Consider the following 12,091-nt stretch of genomic DNA (forward strand, 5'->3'; position numbering starts at 1 on the left):
AGGGTTAGATACAGAGTAAAGCTCTCTCTACACTGTCCCATCAAACACTCCCAGGGCAGGTGCAGGGTTAGATACAGAGTAAAGCTCCCTCTACACTGTCCCATCAAACACTCCCAGGGCAGGTACAAGGTTAGATACAGAGTAAAGCTCCCTCTACACTGTCCCATCAAACACTCCCAGGACAGGTACAGGGTTAGATACAGAGTGAATCTCCCTCTACACTGTCCCATCAAACACTCCCAGGGCAGGTACAGGGTTAGATACAGAGTAAAGCTCCCTCTACACTGTCCCATCAAACACTCCCAGGGTAGGTACAGGGTTAGATACAGAGTAAAGCTCCCTCTACACTGTCCCATCAAACACTCCCAGGGCAGGTACAGGGTTAGATACAGAGTAAAGCTCCCTCTACACTGTCCCATCAAAACACTCCCAGGGCAGGTACAGGGTTAGATACAGAGTAAAGCTCCCTCTACACTGTCCCATCAAACACTCCCAGGGCAGGTACAGGGTTAGATACAGAGTGAATCTCCCTCTACACTGTCCCATCAAACACTCCCAGGGCAGGTACAGGGTTAGATACAGAGTAAAGCTCCCTCTACACTGTCCCATCAAACACTCCCAGGGTAGGTACAGGGTTAGATACAGAGTAAAGCTCCCTCTACACTGTCCCATCAAACACTCCCAGGGCAGGTACAGGGTTAGATACAGAGTAAAGCTCCCTCTACACTGTCCCATCAAACACTCCCAGGGCAGGTACAGGGTTAGATACAGAGTAAAGCTCCCTCTACACTGTCCCATCAAACACTCCCAGGGCAGGTACAGGGTTAGATACAGAGTAAAGCTCCCTCTACACTGTCCCATCAAACACTCCCAGGGCAGGTACAATGCAACAGTGACTACATTTCAAAAACTACTTCGTCAGCTGTAAAGCGCTTTGGGACGTCCTGAGGTCATGAAAGGCGCGACAGAAATGCAAATCCTTTCTTTTAGTCGTTTCAGCGATGCCAATATTACCACAAACAAAATTCTGATTGAGATAAAACGCCAGAGAGAGATCCCAGTCCAAGATTAAAGTTCAGTATTTTATTTACAGAAGGAAGGCCAGGTCCTGGCTGGAGGTTTTGCTCAAGGCCTTCAGGACCAGGTCAAGTGTTCGGCAAAAGAAAACAAAAAAAGGTCTTTCGGCAGCAAGGAAACCAAAGCAGTTGCTAAGGGAAACGGGCCCATGCCATGTTTCCACGGCCTACGCTGTGAATGTGTTATTTAATTGTTATTTTTAAAAAGTCATTACAACAGATACATGGTACAAAAAAAAACACCCTTGTGCTTTTTCAAGAAAAGGTTTCTTCGTCCCCAAATTGTCGATGAAGATTTAAAATTCAGAGATACGGAGCTGGAAAAGGCCCCGTCTCTTGCAGTAACGTCCTGTCAAGACTCTCAAGTTTGCTGAAAAGCCCCAACTCCTCAATAATAAATGTTCAAAGCACCATACGGTGAATACCCCTTCACCATTTCTCCCCCCCCCTGCTAACTTCTAAATCGACTCCCCAGCTCTCCCCAAAAGGGCCTGGTTTCCTGGCTGAGGCCTAGTCCCGCAGGCTTCTGGTATCGTGGCCCTCCAGTGACCGCTCGAGCGTGACCTTAGATAGTGAGGGTCGGCAGGGGTTTGTTGGACCACGAAGAGTGGCCGGGCAGGCGGTGGGGGGGGGGGGAGAGAGAGAGAGAGAGAGAGAGAGGTCAATGCGGAGTCTTGCCCCAATGTCAACACGTGTGCGCACTCTCAAGAGACATACATGGTGAAAAAAGGACCGTCAGAAACACGGCCCAGCGTTCGTCCTTCGAGCCCGGGTTTAACCACATTCCCAACGTGTTGTTCTAGCCCAAGACTCAACTCTCCACGACCATCAACAGTGGAAAACATTATTCACTGTTATTTGGCGGCCGTGCCTTCAGCTGCCTGGGCCCTAAGCTCTGGAATTCCCTCCCTAAACCTCTCCGCCTCTCTCTCTCCTCCTTTAAGACGCTCCTTAAAACCTCCCTCTTTGACCGAGCTTTCGGTCGCCTGTCCTAATATCTCCTCGTGTGGCTCGGTGTCAAATTTTTGTCTGATTTACGCTCCCGTGAAGCCCCTCGGGACGTTAAAGGCGCTATATAAATGCAAGTTGGCGTTTTTTGTCAAACTGAAGGCTCTCGGGACCCCGATATTTACGGTCCCGTCTCAGACGCGGGAGGAAAGCCGAGGATATTCCCCCCCCCCCCCTCTCCCCGAGAGTTCTTTCAAGACCTCTTCCCCCTCCCCCCCTGGTGGTGGTGGGAACGACGGTTTTAAAGAAGGGCGCCAGCCCATCATAATTAGCCAAACCAGGACCCCACCGTGACCCGAGGCGGTGAGTGCGCGCCGGCTATTCGACCAAGGGAGGCAGCGCAGCCGAGCCCGATTCTCGTTCTCGACCCCAGCCCCTTCTCTCCAGTTCCAACGTCGCCTTTCCCCGACTCCTGCGGCCGGGATCAGACGGCTCAGTCGGCAACTCGGCAAGCGGGGGGGGGAAGATCTCCCTGCCGCCTTGGCGGCCAGAACCGGACGCAGTGCTCCAGGGAGCGACGGTCGGCGGCGCCTTCTGCCCCATCGAGCGGGGGAAGAACGGATTTCGAAAACTCCGTCACCCTCGGCCTTTCAGGAGACGCTACATCCCGCAGTTGTGACCTGCTGGACTTTCACCCGAGGGGTGGGCGGTCGAGCCAAGGTCCCTGAGGTGAAAGGTCAACGTCCAGCACAGTGCGTCTCCTGGTTCTAAACGCATTGGCCCGAAAGGAAGCTTCACATTTTAAATACCGAAAGGACTTTCATTTCTACAGCGCCTCTCACCACCTCAGTACGTCCCAAAGCGCTTTACAACCAATGAAGTACTTTTATGAAGTGTGCTCACTGTTGTAATGTAGGAAACGCGGCAGCCAATTTGCGCACAGCAAGATCCCACAAACAGCAATGAGCTGCATGAGCAGATCATCTGTTTTAGTGATGTTGGTTGAGGGATAAATATTGGCCCCAGGACACCGGGGAGAACTCCCCCCTGCTCTTCTTCGAAATAGTGGCCGTGGGATCTTTTACGTCCCACCTGAGAGGGCGTAATTTCAAAGTTTGCAGATGACACGAAACTCGGAAAGGTAGGAAACAGCGAGGAGGATAGTAACAGACTTCAGGAGGACAGAGACAGACTGGTGAAATGGGCAGACACATGGCAGATGGGATTTAACGCAGAGAAATGTGAAGTGATACATTTTGGTAGGAAGAATGAGGAGAGGCAATATAAACTAAATGGGACAATTTTAAAGGGGGTGCAGGAACAGAGAGACCTGGGGGTGTATGTACACAAATCATTGAAGGTGGCAGGACAAGTTGAGAAGGCTGTTAAAAAAGCATACGGGATCCTGGGCTTTATAAATAGAGGCATAGAGTACAAAAGCAGGGAAGTTATACTAAACCCTTTATAAAACACTGGTTAGGCTCCAGCTGGAGTGTTGTCTCCAATTCTGGGCACCGCACTTTAGGAAGGATGTCAAGGCCTTGGAGAGGGTGCAGAGGAGATTTACCAGAATGGTCCCAGGGATGAGGGACTTCAGTTATGTGGAGAGACTGGAGAAGCTGGGATTGTTCTCCTCAGAGCAGAGAAGGTTAAGGGGAGATTTAATCGAGATGGTCAAAATCATGAAGGGTTTTGATGGAGTAAATAAGGAGAAACTGTTTCCAGTGGCAGGAGGGTCGGTAACCAGAGGACACAGATTTAAGATAATTGGCAAAAGAACCAGAGGGGGAGATGAGGAGAATGTTTTTTTACGCAGCGAGTTGTTCTGATCTGGAATGCGCTGCCTGAAAGGGCGGTGGAAGCAGATTCAATAATAACTTTCAAAAGGGGGAATTGGATAAATACTTGAAGGGGAAAAATTTGCAGGGCTACGGGGGGGAAAGAGACTAATGGGATAGCTCTTTCAAAGAGCCAGCACAGGCACGATGGGTCGAATGGCCTCTTCTGCGTTGAATCATTCTATGATTCTCGGGCTCCTGATCAGTATCGAGTGGCCTCTCCCCTGTTGGAAAGTGCACATGTTTGGAGTTGAGAGCAGCACCTCAAAATGGTCCATCGTCACAAAAAAACAAAGGCCGACAGACTCTCACTATCGAAGGTCGGGTCTGAAGGGGTAGTCGGGGGGGGGGGTGGGGGGGCGAAGGGGGGTTGGGTTGGAGTTATGGACACAGAACAGCCATGATCTCGAACGAATGGCGGACGGGACTCGAGGAGGAGGGGGAGGGGGGGGGGCTGAACGGGCCCACCCTCCTCTTCCCACAAACGGAGCTCGAGGGGGAACGGCCGGAAGGACTCGGGCCTCCGGCCTCCGGCGGCTGGGGGCGCACTTTCCCGGCGAGGAGGCCGGGCCTTCCGAGAGGGGGTCGGAAACGTGACCGGTCGGCCGAAGGAACCCCCGCACGGCGCAAAGCCCCACAACCGCCCATCGCTCCCACGTCAGAAAGGGCGCGCGTCACGGGGAGACGTAACCTCGCAATTCTTGATGGCGCGAGAGATCCCGCTAGGATTCCGTCACCATCCGGGGGGGGGGGGCTGCAAATTGTAAGTTGGGCTCCGTTGCCATGGAAACCAGGTAGGCCCTCATTCCCCCCCCTCCCCCCCCCCAGAGCCTCCCTCCTCCCCCTCAGCGTCTCGGCCCAACACAGCTCATCGATCCGCCAGAAAAGGGTTTTTATTTCAGCATCGTAATAAAGGCCCCCAAAAAACAACTCCTCGTTTCCTCCCCCCACCCCCACCCCGCCACCGTTTCACCGCGCGGGTTCGGCGCCTCGAATCGCGGCCGCGCACCAGAAGCGGCCGAGGGCGCGATTATCCGCCGCCAAAGACGTGGGAGTCCACCTTCCCCTTCCCCCTCCGCGCCCAGCGACGAGACGCAAGGGCTGCCTCGTCTCTCACCCGTCGAGCTCGCGCGGCCGGGGGGAGATTTCGGTCCCGATGTCCGGGATTTCAGACCGCCGCCCCGCCCCGGTTTCGCGAACCAGCGGCTGAGGAAACCGAGCTTAAAAATTGGCGACCGCGTCAAGCCGGGGGGGGCGGGTGGGAGGAAGAGAGAACAAATTATCGCAGAGCAAGAATGGAGAACGGGATGGGTTCGTCATCCTATGAGGTAAAATATTCTTTTAAAAAAAACTAAAAACATTTACAGTTTAAAAACAAAATACACACATTATTTCGGCAAGAAGGGGCTCTCCCATTGGCCGTGATCCACTGAAGGGCAACGAATCCTACGTTGCAAGATGGGCACAGCCATTGGCTGGAGAGAGAGGGCTGGCAATAATGAACACAGCCATTGGCTGCTTTATTTTATTGAGTATATATAATATGCCTCAAAAAACATTCGCGTTAATTGTACTAAATATACACAAGTCCTTAAATTTCATTCCCCTCCCTGCCCTCCCCTCGTGTCTGTCTTTCTCTCTCTCGTCTTTTACTACAAAAAAAAACAGGAACGATGACCGCAGCGAATTCCCAGGGATTGTGGGAGGGCGGGGAGGAAGAAAATAACAAAAGCATCGGGTCCTTGGCGACGGAGCTGGGGAATCTACTGCCCGGGCGCCTCACCCACCAGCTCGATGCCGTGTTGCTGCAGCTGTGCCCTTAGGAGTGCGTTCTCGTTTTTCAACTCTTCGATCTGTCGGGAGAGAGAGAGAGAGAGAGAGCGCGAGCGATGAGACGAGATGGCGGGAGGGCTCGATTCCTCAGGAAACACAAACGTTTGTCTCTGGTTCGTACTCCTTAGTGAATCAAGTCGATGAGACAATAAAACACAACCCCTCACACGCGGTGTTTATGAAATATAGGCACCGGTTATACTCACGAACCAAAGACTCCTTCGGGAGGTCGCACGCGTGTCGTTCTGACACCTTATGCTCGCCTCGGCAAGACTAGATTGGAGTGGAACTCCGGTGTTTTGTACCTTGAGACATGTTTAATTCCGTCCTCCTGACATAATGCCATCATGCTAACACATTTTAACTCAGTCTGCTTCAACCCCTTCAAGTTTTTCGCAAAAACATCTGGTTTTTGTTCAGAGAGAATGGTGAACAGTTCCGGTCTCCATATACATGGTTAGACCGCACTTGGAGCACAGTGCACAGTTCTGGTCTCCATATACCTTGGTTAGACCGCACTTGGAGCACAGTGCACAGTTCTGGTCTCCATATACCTTGGTTAGACCACACTTGGAGCACTGTGCGCAGTTCTGGTCTCCATATACCTTGGCTAGACCACACTTGGAGCACTGTGCACAGTTCTGGTCTCCATATACCTTGGTTAGACCACACTTGGAGCACTGTGCACAGTTCCGGTCTCCATATACCTTGGTTAGACCACACTTGGAACACTGTGCACAGTTCTGGTCTCCATATACCTTGGTTAGACCACACTTGGAGCACTGTGCACAGTTCTGGTCTCCATATTATGAAAAGGATGTAGAGGCACTGGAGAAGGTGCAAAGAAGATTTACTAGGATTATCTACCAGAATTGAGAGGTTATAACTATCAGGAAAGGCTGAACAGGCTGGGGCTCTTTTCTCTACAACAGAGAAGGATGAGGGGTGACCTGATAGAGGTCTTCAGGAACATAGGAACAGGAGTAGGCCATTCAGCCCCTCGTGCCTGCTCCGCCATTTGATAAGATCATGGCTGATCTGTGATCTAACTCCATATACCTGCCTTTGGCCCATATCCCTTAATACCGTTGGTTGCCAAAAAGCTATCTATCTCAGATTTAAATTTAGCAATTGAGCTAGCATCAGTTGCCGTTTGCGGAAGAGAGTTCCAAACTTCTACAACCCTTTGCGTGTAGAAATGTTTTCTAATCTCGCTCCTGAAAGGTCTGGCTCTAATTTTTAGACTGTGCCCCCTACTCCTAGAATCCCCAACCAGTGGAAATAGTTTCTCTCTATCCACCCTATCTGTTCCCCTTAATATCTTATAAACTTCGATCAGATCACCTCTTAACCTTCGAAACTCTAGAGAATACAACCCCAATTTGTGTAATCTCTCCTCGTAACTTAACCCTTGAAGTCCGGGTATCATTCTAGTAAACCTACGCTGCACTCCCTCCAATGCCAATATGTCCTTCCGAAGGTGCGGTGCCCAGAACTGCTCACAGTACTCCAGGTGTGGTCTAACCAGGGTTTTGTATAGCTGCAGCATAACTTCTGCCCCCTTGTACTCCAGTCCTCTCGATATAAAGGCCAGCATTCCATTCGCCTTATTGATTAATTCTGCATCTGTTCATGACACTTCAATGATCTATGTACCAGAATCCCTAAGTCCCTTTGGACATCCACAGTTTTTAACTTTTTACCATTTAGAAAGTACCCTGTTCTATCCTTTTTTGATCCAAAGTGGATGACCTCACATTTGTCTACATTGAATTCCTTTAAGATTATGAAGGGGTTCGATAGGGTAGACATAGAGAAGATGTTTCCACTTGTGGGGGAGACCGGAACTGGGGGCCATAAATATAACATAGTGTGGTCTAACCAAGGTATATGGAGACCAGAACTGCGCACAGTGCTCCAAGTGTGGTCTAACCAAGGTATATGGAGACCAGAACTGCGCACAGTGCTCCAAGTGTGATCTAACCAAGGTATATGGAGACCAGAACTGTACACAGTGCTCCAAGTGTGGTCTAACCAAGGTATATGGAGACCAGAACTGTACACAGTGCTCCAAGTGTGGTCTAACCAAGGTATATGGAGACCAGAACTGTACACAGTGCTCCAAGTGTGGTCTAACCAAGGTATATGGAGACCAGAACTGTACACAGTGCTCCAAGTGTGGTCTAACCAAGGTATATGGAGACCGGAACTGTGCACAGTGCTCCAAGTGTGGTCTAACCAAGGTATATGGAGACCGGAACTGTGCACAGTGCTCCAAGTGTGGTCTAACCAAGGTATATGGAGACCGGAACTGTGCACAGTGCTCCAAGTGTGGTCTAACCAAGGTATATGGAGACCGGAACTGTGCACAGTGCTCCAAGTGTGGTCTAACCAAGGTATATGGAGACCAGAACTGTGCACAGTGCTCCAAGTGTGGTCTAACCAAGGTATATGGAGACCAGAACTGTGCACAGTGCTCCAAGTGTGGTCTAACCGAGGTATATGGAGACCAGAACTGTGCACAGTGCTCCAAGTGTGGTCTAACCAAGGTATATGGAGACCAGAACTGTGCACAGTACTCCAGGTGTGGTCTAACCAAGGTATATGGAGACCAGAACTGTGCACAGTGCTCCAAGTGTGGTCTAGCCAAGGTATATGGAGACCAGAACTGCGCACAGTGCTCCAAGTGTGGTCTAACCAAGGTATATGGAGACCAGAACTGCGCACAGTGCTCCAAGTGTGGTCTAACCAAGGTATATGGAGACCAGAACTGTGCACAGTGCTCCAAGTGTGGTCTAACCGAGGTATATGGAGACCAGAACTGTGCACAGTGCTCCAAGTGTGGTCTAACCAAGGTATATGGAGACCAGAACTGTGCACAGTGCTCCAGGTGTGGTCTAACCAAGGTATATGGAGACCAGAACTGTGCACAGTGCTCCAAGTGTGGTCTAACCAAGGTATATGGAGACCAGAACTGTGCACTTCCGCAGTAAATACTCACACACACTTGGGGACTGGAGAGGCTGATGGAGAGTGAGGAGAGAGGGAGGAGGGACGAGGGGGTAAACAGAGGGAGGGGGAGGAGGCCCCGTGTGGGGATGTAACGTACCTGTTGCCGTAACATCTCATTGTCGAGCTGCAGTCTCTCTGTGTCTTTGAAGCTCTCCTGCATGCGTTGATTGGTCTGACGGAGTTCCCGTATGTAGTCGCACGCCTTAGAGAGGATCCCGCCTTTACTCTGGGCAAAGAAACCACACCTTTAATTACGGCCTGCAGACCATCCCTTTAACCACTGGGGCTCGAACTTTATGCAAACTTAAAAGGGGGAAGTCTACTGAATCGTCTCGACAATCCCAAAGGGGGGAGGGTCCCTTTAAATGCAACCCACCTCCCCCCACCTTGTCTCTTTGAACTTGTTATTAGATGCCAGTGAGGGCTCAGTGGGTCTCTCTCTCCCTCGCTCTCAACTCAGTCAGAAGGTTGTGGGTTCGAGCCCCCACTCCAGAGACTCGAGCCCCGTAATCCAGGCCGACACTCCCAGTGCCCAGTACTGAGGGAGCGCTGCACTGTCGGAGGGTCAGTACTGAGGGAGCGCTGCACTGTCGGAGGGTCAGTACTGAGGGAGCGCTGCACTGTCGGAGGGTCAGTACTGAGGGAGCGCTGCACTGTCGGAGGGTCAGTACTGAGGGAGCGCCGCACTGTCGGAGGGTCAGTACTGAGGGAGCGCCGCACTGTCGGAGGGTCAGTACTGAGGGAGCGCCGCACTGTCGGAGGGTCAGTACTGAGGGAGCGCCGCACTGTCGGAGGGTCAGTACTGAGGGAGCGCCGCACTGTCGGAGGGTCAGTACGGAGGGTGCGCCGCACTGTCGGAGGGTCAGGACTGAGGGAGCGCCGCACTGTCGGAGGGTCAGTACTGAGGGAGCGCTGCACTGTCGGAGGGTCAGGACTGAGGGAGCGCCGCACTGTCGGAGGGTCAGTACTGAGGGAGCGCCGCACTGTCAGAGGGTCAGGACTGAGGGAGCGCCGCACTGTCGGAGGGTCAGGACTGAGGGAACGCCGCACTGTCGGAGGGTCAGGACTGAGGGAACGCCGCACTGTCGGAGGGTCAGGACTGAGGGAGCGCCGCACTGTCGGAGGGTCAGTACTGAGGGAGCGCCGCATTGTCGGAGGTGTCGTCTTTCGGGATGAGACGTTAAACCGAGGCCCCCCGTCTGCCCCCCTCAGGTGGGACCTAAAAGATCCCACGGCCACTATTTCGAAGAAGAGCAGGGGGGAGTTCTCCCCGGTGTCCTGGGGCCGATATTTATCCCTCAACCACCATCACTAAAAAAACAGATGATCTGGTCATTGATCACATTGCTGTTTGTGGGATCTTGCTGTGCGCAAATTGGCGTTTCCTACATTACAACAGTGACCACACTTCAAAAAACAGTACTTCATTGTCTGTAAAGCGCTGCGGGCCGTCCTGAGAGGCGTTAATCAGAAAAGCAACTTCTCTCTCCGTTGCCGGGTGGAACAAGACTCAATGTACTCTGCCTCGGTCGGGGGAACTCCCCCACCCCCCCCCCCGCCTCACCGTACCCCAGGGCGACGACAGGGCCCTCGCCAGCCTGCCCTGCGGCCCCTCGGGGACAGCGTGTCGTGCCGCTCTCTGGGCCCTGGCTTGAAACCCAGAGGGGGGGGGGAAAGAGTTCAAATCCCGACCGGTTTCGAGAATTTTGAATTCAGTTTAAAGATAAGAAGGGGCGCCCAATTAAAAGCTGGTCTCGGTCGAAGTGACCGGGAAGCTGTCGGATTGTCGCGAAAAGCAAAAACGTCCCTTTCGGGGAAGGAAACGTAGCTGACTCTTAACTGCGCCCTGAAGTGGCCACTCGATCGTATCAAACCCGCAGCTCAATATGGCGGCCCCCCGCCGCCTTCTCAAGGCGAGACCGGGGAGGGCGCAATAAACGCTGGCCGCGAAGTGAATCTCGTGGCAGAGGTGAAAGGTCAGCGGCGAACCCCATCGGAAACGCCCTCCCCTCCCGCCCCAGACCCCTCACCTGTCCCGTTTTCGTGTTGTCCGCGTTGCAGTCGGGGATGATCTTCGAGAGCTGTACAATCCAGTTATTGATTTTGTCCCTGCGTCTCCGCTCCACTGCGAGGCAAGGAAAGAGAGACTTTAAAGCCCCCCTTCGCTGTCCAACCCGGGGGAACCCCCCCGGGATCCGAGAGGGTCCAGAGGCGGCCCTCGACTCACTAACGCGGCTTCTCGGCTGCCTGATTTATCACCGAGAAACGTATCCCGCAAATAGAGTGCTGGGATAACTCCGAGTGCATCAATACTGTTACAATGGGAGGGCGTCACTCCCGACAGGGGGTCCCCTCCCCGGAGTAGTAATGTGTCAGCTTGGCTCAATCTGCAGCCTCTGAGTCAGAAGGTCGTGGGTTCGAGCCCCCACTCCAGAGACTCGAGCCCCGTAATCCAGGCCGACACTCCCCACTGCCCAGTACTGAGGGAGCGCCGCACTGTCGGAGGGTCAGTACTGAGGGAGCGCCGCACTGTCGGAGGGTCAGTACTGAGGGAGCGCCGCACTGTCGGAGGGTCAGTACTGAGGGAGCGCCGCACTGTCGGAGGGTCAGTACTGAGGGAGCGCCGCACTGTCGGAGGGTCAGTACTGAGGGAGTGCTGCACTGTCGGAGCTGCCGTCTTTCAGATGAGACGTTAAACCGAGGCCCCGTCTGCCCCTCTCAGGCGGGACGTAAAAGATCCCACGGCCACTATTTCGAGGAAGAGCAGGGGGAGTTCTCCCCGGTGTCCTGGGGCCGATATTTATCCCTCAACCAACATCACTAAAAAAAAACAGATGATCTGCTCATTATCACATTGCTGTTTGTGGGATCTTGCTGTGTGTAAATTGGCTGCCGCGTTTCCTACATTACAACAGTGACCACACCTCAAAAAAAAGTACTTCATTGGCTGTAAAGCGCTGTGGGACGTCCTGAGGTGGTGAAAGGCTCTGTAGAAATGGGAGTTTGTTCTTTCTCTCCGATCCCCGTTGCCCCTTTTCCCCCTGCGGCGACACCCACCTTCGTTGTGCTGCGCCCGCCGTCGCTCGTCCCGTGGAGTCCGCGGTCCGTCAATTTTCCTGGAGGGGCCGGGGGAGAGAAACACAAGACGGACACAAAACAAAAAAAAACGGAGGATGAAGGGAATCGTACAAGACGACACTCGCTCCCCCTCCCCCTCCCATTCCCCTCCCCCGTCGTGTGCGCTCCACCGTGTCGCAAAAGGCGAGGGACCGGGCGTGGGCTGGGAATTCCGATCCCGCTCTTTATAAAACCACCCTCCTTCTCAATCATCGCAAGGTTTGGGTGTCCGAGAAACGCAGAATCCACTCGGGCGGCGCGTTAATC

At 53.1% G+C, this 12,091-nt stretch overlaps 1 protein-coding gene across 3 annotated transcripts in view; it reads right to left on the reverse strand.

Annotated features, from left to right (window-relative positions):
• Positions 1-1,068: 1,068 nt before the first annotated feature.
• LOC137306222 (upstream stimulatory factor 2-like) overlaps positions 1,069-12,091 on the reverse strand; it is a 41,527-nt gene continuing 30,504 nt past the window's right edge. For all 3 annotated transcript variants that reach the window (XM_067975338.1, XM_067975339.1, XM_067975340.1), the window contains 4 exons: positions 11,765-11,823; positions 10,738-10,832; positions 8,805-8,933; positions 1,069-5,715 (listed from right to left, as the gene is read on the reverse strand). In XM_067975338.1, the coding sequence (XP_067831439.1) occupies positions 5,626-5,715; positions 8,805-8,933; positions 10,738-10,832; positions 11,765-11,823 (373 nt within the window). In that variant the 3' untranslated portion in view covers positions 1,069-5,625. The remainder of the gene's footprint in view (positions 5,716-8,804; positions 8,934-10,737; positions 10,833-11,764; positions 11,824-12,091) is intronic.

This window comes from Heptranchias perlo, chromosome 42, assembly GCF_035084215.1.
Source record: "Heptranchias perlo isolate sHepPer1 chromosome 42, sHepPer1.hap1, whole genome shotgun sequence".
Classification (NCBI taxonomy): Eukaryota; Metazoa; Chordata; class Chondrichthyes; order Hexanchiformes; family Hexanchidae; genus Heptranchias; species Heptranchias perlo.